The sequence below is a fragment of the Crocodylus siamensis genome, chromosome 3 (genome assembly GCF_052110815.1).
Source record: "Crocodylus siamensis isolate JL-2025a chromosome 3, ASM5211081v1, whole genome shotgun sequence".
Lineage (NCBI taxonomy): Eukaryota > Metazoa > Chordata > Crocodylia > Crocodylidae > Crocodylus > Crocodylus siamensis.
In genome coordinates this window covers 164,553,160-164,570,180 of record NC_143397.1, presented here as the reverse complement: position 1 = coordinate 164,570,180, position 17,021 = coordinate 164,553,160, and the positions used below count along the sequence as shown (strand labels likewise).

Below are 17,021 nucleotides of genomic sequence, written 5' to 3'. Positions count from 1 at the left end.
TAACAAAGCTGCAGTGTTTCACACTGATGAATCTTCAAGCAATATTGTCTCAGATTGACAGCTCTAAAGTCTGAATCTGGAACTAGCTTTAATCTTCAATTGACAAAGTAGTAACTAAGGATCCTGGTTTTCTCTGATTAAAAATTGAAAATTCTCCGATTTAAAAACCCAAAATCCATGATAAAAATTAAAGGCCCCCCAGTGCTGCTGGTGCCCTGCATTCCCCCCAAAGTCTCAGCCCTCCTGATGCCCCTTGCAGCAGCCCCCCAGACCAACAGACATGCTGACACAGACACTGACACCTACCTCAGCAGGTAAGTGTGTGAGGGGGAAGGGGCAGGGCAGGGCAGGGCCAGGGGAAAGGGAAGGTGTGGCTGGCCACTGGGTGGCAGCAGCAGCATAGTGGTGGCTGGGCAGCATGCAGCCATCCCCACCACTACCCTGCGTTGTGCCGCTGCCACTGGCTGCACAGCTCCAAGCTTGGCTCTGCGGCAGCAGCGGGAGGTTTTGGAGGCAGCAGCCATCACCGCCATAACAGGCCTCCAGGTAAGTGGCAGTGCTGTGTGCAAGCCCAAGTCCTCACTCCCCACCCCAAGTCCCCATCCCTCACAGTGGCTGCAGAGCTGGCCACGGAGCTGTGCTCCAGCCGCATGCTAGCCTCCCTCTCCCCCTGCCCTGGGCAGCCGGCCGGGCGGCATGTATGTGGCCTGCACACGGCGGGCACCACCACACTGTGCCCCGTATTGCTTGCCCACAAAGCCCCTCGCAGAGGGGCACCCCTGCCCTCACCCCCTGGCCCTGCTCCCTGCTGCAATGTGCCACCTGGGGCTGGGAGCACCTCCCACTCCCTCAGACCCCAAACCATCTTCCCCAGCCCTGCCGTACTTACCTCCATGCTCCAGGGGCAAAGGGTGAGTGTGAGCCTGAGCTTGGCCTTGCCTGCCTCGTAGGCTCAGGGTCTGCCTTCCCCCTCCTCCCTCCCCCTCTGGCCAGGGCTGGGGGTTTCCCACCCTTTTTGCAATTTGCTCCTGCATGCTGGAGCTGTGCCAGCTGTGAGAGCTCTTTGCAAAAGTGGAGACTCCGTGGATTTCTCTGCTAAGAAGAGAAATCCGTGTTTTCGCCAATAAAAACAGGGAATCTGTGGTTTTCTCCATTTTTTTTCCGTGGGAAATGGAAAACCCAGGTCCCAACTTAAGCACATGTGATGTACTTTGGCTTACAAGTAGGAGAAGTTCTACACACTCAAAATACATATGTAGACTGCTTTTCAAGTCTTCATGAATGAGTGACGTGGCATCTTAGTTGCAATGAGAATAAAATATTGTCAGAACCACCAAGCATGTCACAAGTATTTGAGATGACAATGCAGACAAGAAAATGCATGAGAAATTGAGCTGTGCTAGAACAGCAGATTCTGGAATTTGCATGCAACTACCCTAGCAGGTTTCAAACAACAGCTTTAAAGTTAAGATTTCATTTGAGGCTCATGGTCTTGTGATTACTTTCCAAGGAACAGAAACATACTTATTGAAAAGTGGTCAGATATTGGTTAACCATTTGTGCACTTTCCTGTAATTTTCATCCCTGCAAATTTTCATCCCTGCAAATGCTATTTATTGTAGATCATGACCAGATATGCTGTTTGAGATTGTACTCAAAACAAAAGGGGGAACAGGGGAAACAGACATGCATAGCAGAAGAAATGCTTCAAAAATGATCCTCAAAAACTGAGGAATATCTTTGAAGCAAGGACTTTCTGAAATGGCTGTATTACCCCTGTGATTTTTCAGTCTCAGTACCCTGATTCCTCTGCCCCATCACCAGGGATCACGTGAGGTGTGTAGGGATTCCTGCTCTCCAGCCCCCTGCAGCCTTTGCTGCCCTTGTGAAGGGATGAAGTGGTCTAGGCTAGGATATAGTTTGTACATCAATGGCCATAGTTTGCATTTAGACAGGAAAAAAGTTATCTTCAGACATCTTAAGTGCAGTACTTTTCATCTTGAAGGATCTCCAAATTCTCCAGGAATGTAACACTCTTCATGGGGAACATGTCATCCCTAAGAAGCAACCAGAAGGTAGAATCTGAGAGCTGTTTCCAAAGCAGCGCTGCTTTATAGTTTGAGGAGTTGAGCCTACCAGGCAGGTAAGCATTCCAGCTCCAGTCCAGCAAAGCACTTGGCTGGCTGCTTAAATTGAAGCCTATGTGCAATAGTTCACCCATGCCACTCTAATTGAAGGCTCAGGGCCTCATTTTAAATCCCAAAGCATACCCAAATGTTTAAGTGCTTGCTGGATGTGGAACAGACTGCTCAGCAGGGGTTGCTCCTAAATCCAGGAAGTCAAAAACGCAGCTACATCAATTTTCCATTCCTTCAGCATAGACTGCCAGTAACTAAAGAAGTCAGAAGGTTACTCCAGATATACCCCACTGTAAAATGTGAAAGTTATCAATCTTTAATGGCCCCAAAGAGGAAGTTCATAAGCCCCAAAGACAAAAGGTTGGGGCTTATGAATATGTATAAGCCATAAGTGGGCTAGAGTTTAGAATAATTTGGGGAGAGCTGAGTGGAATTAACTAGCTTTAGGTACTGCATGGAAAGTGTGGGTGTGGTTGGGACTGAGTATCTAATTCTGGAATGTTTCATAAATTGCTGATAGGTAGAATTTTTTTGTGGGGGAGGAATCTTGTTAATAGCAGCACAATCACGCTACTTCAGCATGCAGACTGCTACCCTGAAGTCTCTTCGTCTCAATATTTTTAAAACAATCTTCAACCTGGCTCAATCCTAGAACCTCTTACTCTAGTCCCACTTAGAGCAGTGGACTGCAGTGTTTCAAAGTGTGAACATAACTAGTGAATGTAGCCACATATTCCAGTCACTCACTGTTCCCTCCTTTGATTTATTACAGCCACTTGTGTATTGTCTTAAATGAGGCCCTGAGCCTTCAATTAGAGTAGCATGGGTGGACTATTGCACTATGTCTTCAGCAGCAAAAAATCAACTGAATTACAGATGTTATTGTAGAATAAAAGACCTTAATGGATAGTAAGCATGACTTCTTGATGTGGGCATGAACACCTCATACAATAAATACTGCATGTGGCTGCAACTTTAGCTTGCTTAAAAAAATAATAAACTCACTGAATTTAGTGGAAAGCATGTATGCATTGAAGAGGCATAATTAGGGTGTCCTTTTAACAACTGTAGGTTAATTTTGTTTAAAAATATTTTCTATGAAAGTTAGGTATTAAAAGTACCTTGCTTTTTCACAGGCTTTACTCAGTAGTTTTTTCTTCTCATTTTTTCCCTTTAAGTAATTTGTTCCCATAAGCTTGCTATATTTAGCTGGGTGTGTTTGGCACTTGTAGCTCTGGGGGATCAAAGCAATTACTTTAGTGAAACGGTACAACAACGCTGTTCCCAGCAGAACTGAGTAAACTTTAAAAGGGTGACTCAGTTCTCTATAAGGGACAGTATTATGGTACATCTCCCCTTCAGCCTAATTTTCTACATAATATTCAACTGAATCAATATTTAACAAGTAAATATATATTTCTTTTAATAAAGATGTTATTGTTCAAATAATTTACTGTGTACCAGCAGCAGATCAGAAAGGACAGGATTAAAGCTTAGTACTAGAGGTTTTAGAGTGCTGATTATCAGCATGCATCTATGTAGGTAAAATAACGAGTGAGTTAGTGGCCTGTGGCAATGTAATTTTAATGAAAAATACTACATGAATGCTAGTGCACACATCTAAGACACCAATTTAAACCAGTTTAAAAATGGACACTTCTAATCTTGTGTTCAGTTCATTCTATTAACATATCATGGGTGTACTTTAATAGGTGCTATCTGACAGTCGTTTACCACAGCAAGTTCAAGCTACAGACTCTCTCTGTTAATTTTAGTACCCAAGAATTAACTTGTTTTCTATATGCTGAGCAGTATGGGAAACTGCAGTTAATGACAAAGGAGGTGCATTCAGTTTTTGTAGTTACTAAAAATCAAAGCAAGTTAAGTAAGAGATTAAATTCTGGTCAATGTAGTAATCTAAACAATGGAGAAACAAAGCAATGGGAAGGGTGAGAGAGAAGCAAGAGGTGTGTAGCAACAGCAAGGGACTGTCTAATTGGAGCTCAGAGACAGAATGTGATAAACAAGTGCTACAGTTTTGAGGAGTAAGCAAATTAACTTTTTCTTCCCTTGAATGGGCACAGTCAAAAGGTATAATTTCAAACTAATTATTGAAGTAAGTACTTATGTCGTTTTAGTCACCATGGTATTGAGGCAGCTGCACTTTTTAAGAAACAGGACAGACAGACTTACAAGATGACCAGTTTAAGAAAATAGAAAGCAGACATTTGAGACATAATCGCATTAAAATAATTTTACCATGTTCCAGCAATGAGACGCACAAATCTGCTGCTTAGTTTTTGCATTTTGTTGAATGTGGACAAAAAGATAGTAGGCTGGTCACTTCCATTTCTATCAGCCCGGGCTGATACTAGGCAAAGGCTGTACTGTGGGCTGCAGATACTTCAGGGGAGTGTTTGTGATAATTAAGGATCTGCTGAATAGCAACCAAATGTTATATCCCAAAAATGTTGTGTTCTCTTTAAAAATAAGCATAATTATATCACAGCATCTTCAAGATTATTGTTATAGTTCACAAGTCAGACAAACCTGAATGCAAATCATTTATAGAACACAGACCCTTAAGATTGCAGGGATTTTCTTTGACCTCTATAAATGACAAAGGTTTCCTTGCGGTCCCTCGAGTTGCATAGAATCTCTGCAGAAGTGTTCTCTCGGTACATGTAACAGTAACAATCTGCTGTGGGGTTTAAGAATTGAGGACAAAATCCTGGCTTCATTGAAGTCAGTCTCAGAGAAGGCATTAGGCTGCTTATCACCCTGCCATGCTATATTACTATTCCTTATGTAGCTATACCATGTCATGAATGCTGAGGAGTGTTTGAAGAAGGCCTGTAGCACAAGTAGATCAAACTCCAAGACATTAAAATCATGCAGCAAAGACATCAGGTAAGCTCCTTTCTGCTGTAGAAGCATGAACCATAGGAAATTGTATTAATAATTTAACCTATAAATAGCACAAAGTGGCTCCAGGGGGAGGAGTCACTTCATGGTTGGTTTCATAGTGGGTAGGGTTGGAAGGGACCTAAGCAGATCATCTAGTCTGACACCCTACCGTGGTCAGGAAAGAATGCTGGGGTCAAATGACTTCTTTCTATGTTACCCATTGCCTGTTGGGTAACAGCATCTGACACAACCAGTTACATGATTTTTCTTGAGATAGGTCTCACTCATAAAAGTATATGCAACAAGAAATAAAATTTCTTTAGAACTTCATGACAACTGCATGGTTGGAATATATGCTTAGATCAGCTTTTGGGTGCCTCGGTATCCTTCCCAAGGTCTCTGGGTGAGAAGTGGACACCTTCTGATACTGCCCACAAAAATTCTTGCTTCATGTATATTTCCTGGACTTAAACTTTATTTTTACACTTACTAAGATTTGTTCTTGTTTTATAACAGATGAAATCATCTTTGCCAATGGCACTTAAGCAGTCTTACAGTGTCTTCTAACTTGTCCCTGTGGTTGAAAGGCCAGGAAAGCTTTATTCTCTCTTATTCCTTGTAACTTCTAAAAGACATTCTCTGCTCTGCTAAACCCTGGAAAGTCATGATCTGCTCAAGCTCAGTATTACATCATCCAGCTCAGCCTAATCCTACTCCTGAGCTTGTGTAATTGCACCATTACAAATTAGCTAGTTTCAAGTGTGAAGTGGCTGTGGGTCTGGCTATTTTATACTGTGGGAGGAGTGCTTTGGGTTACTTATTCCAAGGATTCTCTCCATCAGCTATGTAGGTAAGTAACATGACCAACAACTGTTTTAACAACTTTGATTCAAAGATGGGATACTTGATAGGTGGATGCTCGGCAGTGAGCCATAATACAGTTATCTCCTATACTTCCTAGTCTAGAAGCTAGCTAAAGCTCATACACTTATGAATGAATGTGGGGCATGAAAATTTCATACAGCTTTTGTAAATGCTTGGCTAGGTGCAAGAAACATATTGGGGCAGTGGAAGCCAACTTATGACAGACTTGCCATCAATTAGATCCACACCCTCCCTGAGTGCCACTCCTACCCCCCCCACCTGATCAGCTGTTTGTTTCTGTTCTCTGCACTGTGCCCCTATCCAGCCTGCTGCTCTGTGCCTTGTCTGCCACTTTTTGTTGCCTATCCACGCCCTGGTCTGCTGCATGCCATGTACAAAGGCTGCCCATGCCCCTAGGGGCACATGTACTGTAGGCTGACCACCCTGTATTAGAGCATTTTTTCCAAGTAATATTGCCAGAGGACATTTAAGCACACAATGGAGGGAATGATAAAGTTTGGTGTAGCTACGAAGATGGAGCTGAGTAGTCAGTATGGAAGTAGGAGCTATAACTAGGGTTTGCAGGTAAATCTGTAGCACTTGTTCTAGCAGCCCAAGATTACATTTCTAGTTGTATACTACCTTCAGAATAGCTCAGTCCCAGTCCAGAAGCTTCTCAGTCTAAGGACCAGTTAGGAATCAGGCAGCCAAGCAGAGAAATAGAAACAAGCATCACGCTGTCAAAAGATGGAGCACTATAACAGAATGGGTTCTTCAGGAGAGACTTAACATGCAACAAAAAAGTGCACTTAGAAGCACTTTGCTTTCTTCTAAAATTGATTCATAGCATGTTCTCTTTTTCAAGGCACTGTTAATATGGAATTATGGTTGTATCAGTCATAGGGTCACATCTAGAGATGTATGAAGTTTAAACAAGACTCCATATATTATACAGTAGTGGGATTTACTATAAAGTCTGCCAAATCCACTTTAATTTAATGCGTTTATAGCCTCCTGGTTCCAAAAGTGTCTTGGAAGCTGAGAGCAAATTGTGCACAACCTAAAACAATCCTGTAAGACGCATTAACTACATTATAATATAAATATATACATAAAAAAATTAAGTCTAAGACTGAACAGAAATAATTTGGGCTGTAATTAAGACAGCTATTGAATTAAGTTACTACTGGTTAGGTTCATCTTAAAAGAGAAGCATAGCCCTGTATAAGGGCACTTGCCTAATCAGGCTTGAAATCCAATTTTGTTAACATTTTAAGGCGGCTCATGTCAAAGGGCACATCAACTTTCTGAACTGCCGTCCCTACTTCTCCATTTTGTAAGACCAATTCCATTTCTTCCTCATCCTCAACCTACAACACAATTAGTGTCCATACAAAAAAAAATTAACCACACATTGAAAACTAAAAAAAGTGTAGAAGAAAAACAAACTGAATTTAATATAAAATAAATTCTTCTGTTTTGTATACATTCATATTCAACTCAAAACATGGATCTGACTTTACAAAGGGCTGAAGAATCCAAAAACTTTGCTGTGAAATGTAAGTCAATTTGCCACATGATCCCATGTAATCTGTATCAGGTTAAAATAAAAATTAAAAACAAACAAAAAGCACCAAACCATGTCCTGATATGTCAGTGATTTGCATCCTTCTCTTCCAGATACTCAGAATACATCAACAAAAACAACTAATGAGAAAATATAAAGGCACATTAAAGCACTAGACATGGATCATTATTTAAAGCCATAATTCAAATCCCATCAATGGGAAAAAATTTAACTGAATTAAAAGCACTTTGCATCAGGCCTCAATCACCATTGCAGAAGTCATGTTTGTAGGAACTGGAACTTAAAAGATTTCCCAATTTGTAGCCATTTAAAAATCTCAGTCATAACAGCAGATTGCTTGCACTGAGTTATTCTGAATATCTTTTGCATGAACTAGAGCCGATATGTTGAGGGTTACTGAACAAAGCAGCTGAATAAAACAGCAATATCCTTATTTTCAGTATATCTGGAATATTTACAAAACAAGGTTGGGGATGGAGGGGAGAGAAAGACGCATGTGGTTCTTCATTAAGCCTAGGACTATCACAATACTCCATATCAGATTCATGAACATTTTTTGATAAAGTTCACTATTATTATTACAATTCAGTTTTCCAGTTAGGTAAGAACTTGGAGATAACCCAGTTGTTTAAACAGTTTTATAACAGCTTCGCCCTAACATAATGCTCACACAACAACTTGTTGTCAATTTAAAAAAATATTTAATGCTGCCAAAAAGTATAAAAATACAATAAGAATGGCAGTACAAAACAAAGTATTTTCTAATTTATTTCTTTTACATCTTTCTACAATTAATACAGTCATTATAAAACATGTAAGACAGCAAATTATTTTCTTTCGCAAAGAAGCATGCTGGTGGTGTTCTTCATCCCCTGGATGTAGTTTACGTTGTAAACAGATAGTTATGAGGCCTTGGTATTTATCAGACCTCACTTTTGTTCCCGAAGGGGGGGCTCATGTCTTGCTTTGCATGTCAATAATTTGCAATTTATAGCTTCAGAATATTCACAAGTCTTGGAGGTTTAGGTGTCAGTCAGTCTCGGCCTACGACATACAATGCAAAACAAAGTCACAGATTCAGTACACATTAAGAATCAACACGTATTAAGGGTTTGTAAGCTCATTGTAACTGTAGACTGTGAAAATGATTTGTCCCAATTTCTGATATTGTTTATCAAAATAATTACCTAATATGTAGCAAAACTGTTGAAACGCCAAATCTTTTTAGAAAAGTACTACAAAGTTATTACATAAGGTAAGTGCATGCTGGAGAGTTGAAAATTAAGACAACCCAGTAAGCACAGAGAGGAAGTTAGTTGCCCAATCCAAGGAATCATGTAGGTATGTTCCCAGCTTTACAGATAGGTAGTCCCACTGAAATCAGTGAGACTACGTAAGTATTTAGATCTGTGTCCTCCAAAGAATACTGATTAGTAATTTATACCTAGAGCTGTTTTTGAAAGTGATCGCTCAATAGAGAGAGACAGTGAAAACATACAATTCTCTTGTACTGAGGGGAGATTTCCAAAATTTAATTTTAATTTTTTTTAAATTTTTTAAATAAATGGTAATCTATGCAGCCAGGAAAATATCAGAACTAAGATCTGCAATAACAGACTGATTTGTAACTAGTTTAAAGCCAATGTACAGCATAGTACAATATCTTTCCAAATGAAGCTTTTCAAATCAAATAAAGACTCAGACAGATGTAATATTTTGAATATATTTATTTTTAATACATGAAAGTAAAACTGAACTAAAGTTTTGAGAGGCAGGAAAACTAATTTCCAAGGCCAATGGCAGTGCATAGCTCTAAATTCAGTGGTGAGGGTAAGTGTGGGATGCAGTAGTGGGACGAGAACGGCCCTCGGTACAGAGCAGGGGGAGCTCAAACAGCTGCCTGCTGAATGCCATGTAGGGCACAGAAAGCGTCCCCACCATTGTGGGCTAGATCAAGTCCTTTGCAGGCCAGATTTGGTCCACAGACTGCCAACCTCAAGTCTAGGCTCTTTAGTCCCCATCTCAATACCATCCTCTCTAAAGTTTGGTTTTTGTGTATATGCTTGCACAATACTATGTTTTTAAAAGGTTTAACTGATAAGTCGGTTTCTTTCTTAACACTTTATTCCCCTAACACTCACCTGTGATTCTTCATTATTTGTTTGGGATGGAATCTGCTAGTTACTAAGAACTACTGCTCTATTGGGAAAAAAATAGTGATGAGTGGAGGGCCCTCATCCCACTTTTACAGATTTTTCTCCTGCCTGAAAAATACATAATCAAATAGAACACTATAAGGACCAATTCCAACTCTTGTAATCTACAGCAAGTGGCCTGTAATGGATGTGCAGATGTTTGTTAGCGATTTTTTTTGTAAAAGGTGCATGCAAGTTGTGAGAAGCTATTCATCTGAATGTCAAAGCACTATTATTTTTCAAGAAAACAATACTTGTATGTATGGCCAGAGGGGTGAGGAGTGGGAGGGAGAAGGGGAGGGCACAATTAAGATTTGAATCAGAAGCTCAAGTTCATTTCAGAACTTAGCATGCCAGTTGACATTTCAGATTCTAATACATGGAAACTGTTAAAAATAAGCGCTCTTGTGATTGTCAAGCACCATGGAAATATCAACAATATAATCACATTGCTTATACTGTTATAATGTTCTAAAACCTTAAAGTCTAGTCTGACTGGGGTGAGAATTTGGCTATTCATTCATTTTAATGTCGCTAGGATGTCACCCAGAATTCTTTCCTGGAATTCCTTAAATTTCTTCCTCAATCACATTAAAATTTACATTAATGATATTGGTGGTTTGTGCTCCACTAATCATTATGAATGTCTTCCTAGTCTGGCTGTTAATGATGTAGCCAAACCAACCAAGCAGCAAAAGCTTACCCAGGAATCAAACTAACTTGCTAATATTCATTTATGGAGTCAAGAACAGTAACTAGAACGTGAGAAGTTACGACTATTCACAACAGCCTGCTCCAAATTGATGCAACAAAGGAGCCAGAATTTAAAAGATGGAGCCAGGTAGATCATTTAAATGAAGACCTGAAGAGCTGCAGTTGGAGGTATGCATCAGAGGGAAGCAGAGAAGACCTAGAAAAAAATCTCCCTGAAAAACTGAGGAGTCAAGAAATAAATTGTAACAGTTTCAGTAAAGGGGGATTCTTCTATCTTACAAGATTTTTTTCTCACCTGATTTTCTTCAAACATTTTGAAACAATAAGACCTAGTTTTTTTTCTATTTTATGATAATATTTCATTACCCTGCATGTTTTCCAACAAACAGAAAACAATCCTTGTCAGACACTTTATAGCTTAATGGGAAGAACTTTTGTCAAATCTGGGGCAAGCTATGCTAGAAAGACTAATACACTTCACTTTTAATATAGACAAGTTGAAAATTAGGAATTCATTGCATCAGAGTTGTCCTAATGAACACAAGTGCAATACTGGGTCAGACCAATGGTCTATCTAGCCTGGTATGCCGTCTCCAATAATGGCAGAAATGGATGCTAGAGGGAGAGCACTGAACTAATCAGATTTAGAGTGATCCTTCTCCCATTACCCTCCTGGGCATCCACCATTACTAGTTTAAAGATGCCAGAGAAAACATCTCCAACTGTTCCGATAGACCATTTTTTTTCTCCTCTCATGGCTTGAGATTTAAGTTTTATACATTGAATTTTATGATTTTACCCTTAAAAAGCTGTCTATTGACTAGCATATACCATAGCAGATATTTCATCTCGACCATACCACAGCTCCACAATTGACCAGTGTCACAGTACCGATTACCGTTTTGCTTTAGTCGCAAAAATGCACAGTACTCAAAACCATGTTTCTTTAAGACACTATACTTGACTTTTAATTAGGGGTCTACCCCACTCCAAGCAGCATCAGCCAACTTCATGGACAGATTGCAGGGTTTGCTGTCATTTTCACAGGTTTACTGTAGTGGGGTCCCACCATGCCTCTGATTGCTTATGGGGGGGGCTTGTGGTTCTGCCTCCCACTGCTGATTGGTGGAGAAGGCTGCCTATCATATGGCCCCACCCATTGCCACTGACCAATGAAGAGAGGCAGAGCAGCAGGGCATGTGAGCCATCTTGCCTGCTTACCTTTATGCTGGCAGCCCCCCTTCATGCCAGGCTGCATGGCAGGAAGGACTACTGGCTCCAACTGGTGAGCCAGCGTTTTTCAGTAACTTTTTTTGGTTTGTATTTCTTCCCCTGTGGATTTCACAGAGATCATCCCGTTTTGTGATTTCCGTGAAATCCACGCAATTGCAATTTGACTAGGTCCCTACTTATAATTCTTTTATAAAGACCAGGTGAAATGCACAATGAGCTTCTATTAACACCATCTGGAGTTCCCCATGTACCCACTGCAATTCAATGAGAGAATATCTGTGTGTGCATTACTCAGCCTTGCCCAAACATCTGTGCAACAGTAGGTTATACTCAAGTCTGGGTCCCTTGTTTCAGAGCTTGGAGACATATGGAGGCCTCAAGTTACTAACTTCTTTGGATAAGACTAACCTATATGCTTAACATAGACTGCACTTGTCATCAGTAAAGTTCAAAAGTACTTTACAAAAGGAGGTAAGTGTCATTGTCGTTGTTTAAGAGATGTGGACATAAAAGCCCAGAGATACGGGACTTGGCCGTGGTAACTCAGCAGTGGCAGACCTAGGACTGGAAACCAATGCCCTCAGCTGCAACACAGTGCTCTAGCCACTAGCCTAGACTGCTTCCATCCTCAGATGAAAATAGATAATTGCATATGGAACTGGAAAAATAACTACTGGATACAAATAGTGCAAAGTTTATACTTCATGGTTATAAAGTGATCTAGGTGCCAGTACTCCCTTCATTTGCTGTTCTTAACAAAGCAGTTAACCGTCAGGCCGATTATGATGTTAGGCAGCTTAAAGACTACCTTATAAAGGTCTGGCAAACTCAGTTAAGATTGGGCTCAATTACTAGGATCTAAATTCAGCAACAACTAATAGTATCTACATTTGGTACCCAGTATTTTCATTTAAGAATGAATCAGTTTTAAGTTGCCATATATTTCCATTAGATCTTAATTACTACAAGGAATGCAACTCACACACGCAAAATATCATGTTTCACATTTAATGGAATGTCAACTTTAACAAAGCTAGGGCTTCAAACAGTAGCTGAAGTCTGAATACAACTTCCATTCACCAGTTTAACAGTTTGCCTTTAGGTAAGGAGGGGGAGTTAAGTTTCCCATATTCTTTAAACCAAAAAAATCCTCAAAAGTAAATTATTTAAATAAATTCCAAAAAAATAAAAAAAATAAATAAGGAATGCAACTTACAGAACAGATAAGTGGTTCATCAGACCCTAGCTGCTCATATCAAAAGTCCCAAAGTCTTGAAATATGGGGAATGGATGCACTGTTAACTACTGTAATGCACAAATTATGCTTTACATTTGTTTCAAAATCAGATTTTTTCTTGGTCAAAGAGTTTGTACAAACTGAGCTTTAAAAGTACAGTTAACTACAAAAGTAAGATTAAATACGCAGTTATAAAATATCTTTATCCTAGGTCATAAGAATATAAAATGTTTATGCCCATGTTCATAGTACATTACACACATGTAAGGATAGCCTCTTTGCATTAATAATGTAAATGATACAACACTGTTTATTGCTTATGTCAGGTGTAAATTAAGACAGCCTCAGTAGTTAAAACTTTGTGGCTCGGGGTCTGGTAGATTTGGTGGAAAACTATTTTAAAAAGTGTATAAATACATTTGCAGGAAACTTGTACCTGTTTAACAAAAATGAACCACTTTATTCAGATAGCAGTTTGCTGTGTGGTTTCAGAAGTACCTGCAGTGAGAAGTCCTGAGATGTTGACTTGTGATCAGTTTACATCACGTATCTAGTTAACATTTAAACTTCTGCACCAGTTTAGGTGTAAGAAGTTTGCTGATGAATGGCAAACTCCTAACAACTAAATTGCAGCATAATTAACTGCTAATGCAGACAAGCTCACTTGTTTACTTACAAGGAATGTTCTTGAAAATACATTTTCCAGCAATAAACAGCTCCAAATAAAATCAATGTACCAAACGTAACCTTAATGAGAATAGGTTTCCAATATAACCACCTTTTCCTTTTTCGTTCAGTTTCACTTAACTTCTGTTTCATCTGCTGCAGCTTCTGTGCCGTGTTAGCCTTTCTATCCTCTCGAAGGCGTTTCCGAACGGTACTGAGGAAAAGAAAAAGGGAAAACATGCTAAGCAATGGAATAGGAGGAACCCTTGAAAACATGCTAAAGGTAGTGCTTCTTCCCTCAGCACATACAGAAGGCTTAATCTGTCTGGAACTATTTATGAACAAAACAAAACTAAGAGGAAAACCTGGAGGGGAATGCGAAAACAACCTAGGTACTTCCAGCAAGGTTGCTAAATGGAGCCTTAGAAAATGCCAGATTCTAAACCCACAAAACCTTAATTTTGTCCCCTCTTGCATAGGCATGATGCACTCGACCACCTGAACTCTGGCTTCAATGACTGTGTATGTGTTTTTGTACAAAAACAGATACTAGACAAATAATGTGCCTCTTCACCTGTGTCTTCCTTGCAAAGTTAACTCAGCTTCCTATCAAGTCACTGACCCTAAAGGCTTCTCCCCCCTCTGTGATCAGTGACTAGGTGCCTGTTTTGGACTATAAAAGTCAAGTCCCAATCTAAGTTTTGACTTGGGATGACAGCTGGCCTTGTCACAGAGCAAGGATGCAGGCAAAAAAATCAGACAAAAACAATACAGCCTCTGCTGCTTTCCCACAATTCCCTGTGCACACAAAAGTTCCCCCACAAGAAATACAGACACGATGAACTGTGTTTCTGCAAGTCCTGGCTAACATACATTCATGCTTTCTCCCATGCCATTTATCAAACCCCTCATTTGCCATAAGGCTCATAAAACATTTGACAATTGTTAGGATACCAGTGACCGAAAGTCCCTATCAGGTTAAACACCATTTTTTCACTGTTTCCCTCATCTTTTCCTTATCTACAGCGACTCCCCATCTTCTCTTAGAGTGTAAGACCTGGGGTAGGCCTTCTTACACCTAAACTTATTCTTGATGGAGGTCTTAGCACTATAAGACCCCGACCCACAGGCAGGTGCCAATTCCTGCAATAATACAATTACCTGCGACATACTGCAACTTCACCAAGGACAAAGCAACTCAGAAGGGGTTTGTAATGTGCCTGTTCATATCCAGACTGAACCCTCCACCCCTCTAAAGCAACTGAACTGTAAAAAGGTATAGGTAGGAAAAAGCTAAGATTACACTGAAAAAATAAATCCTTTCCCTTACTATGTCTGAGACTCTTCAACCAAACTCTCTCCTTCTCCAACAGGAGACAACTCATTCAAAATTAAAAGCTTTGTTATGACCAGCAATATAAAAATCCAATGCAACTTAAGTGTTCTCTCCTACCACATTCATTTCTGATTACACTCACCTTTCTGTGTTTCCATCCACAGCATCTTGCACTTTGGTGGACAGGTCTGTATTTATTTTTTCCCCAATTTGCTCCTGTTTTTCTATGCCCACACTATTTCCATTGAACTTTTCTGTAATTATTTTGGTTGGGTGTGGAGGAGAGTGCTCAGAACTTGGTGCTTGGTCCTCTTTAGAAAGTTCTTTCCATCGTTTCTGAATAAAGAAGAAAGTTGTTGAGTAACAGCTTCCATATCTTTGAATAACAGGGTTTGGCACAGGACTGTCATAAATAAAACTACATTAACAAAACTAAATATAATAATTTCTATAACAGAGGTCAAGACCAAACTAAGATATTCTCAACATAAGTAAGGGTATCTTTATTTTAAAAGCAAGGCAACCGACTGACTTCTAATGAGGCGTTAATTCACTCCCAATTATGGAGTGGCCAATGCATTTAAATGTTTAAAGTTGTAGATGTATTGTAAACCTCACTTCCACATCCAAGGCTGTGAACTACATCCCCCCTGCCACCAAGTACTATTGCTATGTCCAGTTAAGGCACTAATTTAAGAGAAATGTTCCATCTAGCGCAGATGGAAAATCGTAGTAATGTGTTTCACTGTGGTAGATACCTATGTGCTTGTTCTATTGTATTGGTTATTATTTAAAATCTGTGTGGAATAAGAATCACTATATTTAATTCGCAGGACAGAAAGAACATTTATGTTCATTATAACAGTTTGACACAGGGTACATTCTAGAGAAGTCTCTCAGAATGATACCTAAAAAAAGCAATTCATGAACTGAGAACAGATTTTACCAAAACTCTCCCTACACATAAAATTAATGCAACAAATGCCCTATTGCCATCTTATCAAGAAATTTAATTTGTTTCCTCTTTTTATATTAAAAGTGCTACGTTAAATGTTTTCTTGGTTTCACTCATGCTTAGATCAAAACTAGGACAGTAAAAAGATATCCAACTGGTTAAGAAGAATCAAAACTTCAAGAACAAGCAATCATTAATGCTCTCGCCTTTAAGAAACACCTAAAACCAAGACTAATGATAGTCTGAAGAAAACCACTAGGCCAATAAAAAACTCAAAGTCAAGCATTCAGTGCACAGATCTATTTGCTCTGAATTAACTAAAAAGTAATTTTAGTTAATGGTAAAAAGTAGGACTGCAAACCGAAAGGTAGAACTCGAGTCCAATGCACACCTAAAATCTCTAGGAATGAATCACAGAAAATTAGGGTTGGAAGGCAGATCAGGCGGTCATCTAGTCCAACCCCCGTGCACAAAGAAGGACCTTCCCCAACTAGATCATCCAAGTGAGGGCTTTGTCGAGCTGGGCCTTAAAAGCCTCCACGGATGAAAATTCCACCACCTCTCTAGCTAACCCGTTCCAGTGTTTCACCACCATTCTAGTGAGTTTTTTCTAACATCCAACCTAAACCTCCCTTGCTACAACTTGAGACCATTGCTACTCATTCTGTCATCTACCACCACTGAGAACAATCTAGTTCAGGGGTGGACAAAATGCACCCCATGGGCCAGATCCAAGCTGCCAGCTGATTTTATCCGGCCTGCAGGTCAGCAGCTACAAAGTCGTAAGATGCAGCCCACAGAGACCCAGTGGTTCCACCTGCTGTAACATGCTGGGTAGACGGGCATGTCCCAGCCCTGTTCAGTTTACAATATCTCCCACCCCATGCACCAGAAGTAACACCAGGTGCACACTGGCATCAGCTGTGGATGCTGCCTGCAGGTTTCTGCCAAGGATCAGGGCAACTGCCTGGGACCACAGCTGATGCAGCAGCATCACCTGCAGACCCGGGAGGATGCCCTGATCCCCAGTGGGAACCAGCCACTTGCATCTGCAGCTGATGTTGGTGCCAACCCACTACTCCTTCCAGCACACAAGCCAGGAGCTGGTGTAAGTTGTGGAGCCATGCTGTAGGTGCAGGATGGCAGGAGGGAGAGGAGGTAGAAGGGTGGCGGCAGAGAGAAACTCTG

The 17,021-nt window shown here is 40.3% G+C and overlaps 1 protein-coding gene across 3 annotated transcripts in view; it reads right to left on the bottom strand.

Moving 5' to 3' along the window:
• Positions 1-7,342: 7,342 nt before the first annotated feature.
• The window catches only part of PTPN2 (protein tyrosine phosphatase non-receptor type 2), a 51,939-nt gene continuing 42,260 nt past the window's right edge, over positions 7,343-17,021 (bottom strand). For 2 of the 3 annotated variants that reach the window (XM_090039632.1, XM_090039634.1), the window contains 2 exons: positions 15,021-15,214; positions 12,634-13,756 (listed from right to left, as the gene is read on the bottom strand). In XM_090039632.1, the coding sequence (XP_089895758.1) occupies positions 13,549-13,756; positions 15,021-15,214 (402 nt within the window). In that variant the 3' untranslated portion in view covers positions 12,634-13,548. Of the gene's footprint in view, positions 8,542-12,633; positions 13,757-15,020; positions 15,215-17,021 lie in introns of those variants that run through there. The other variant, XM_090039633.1, reaches the window with a different exon arrangement.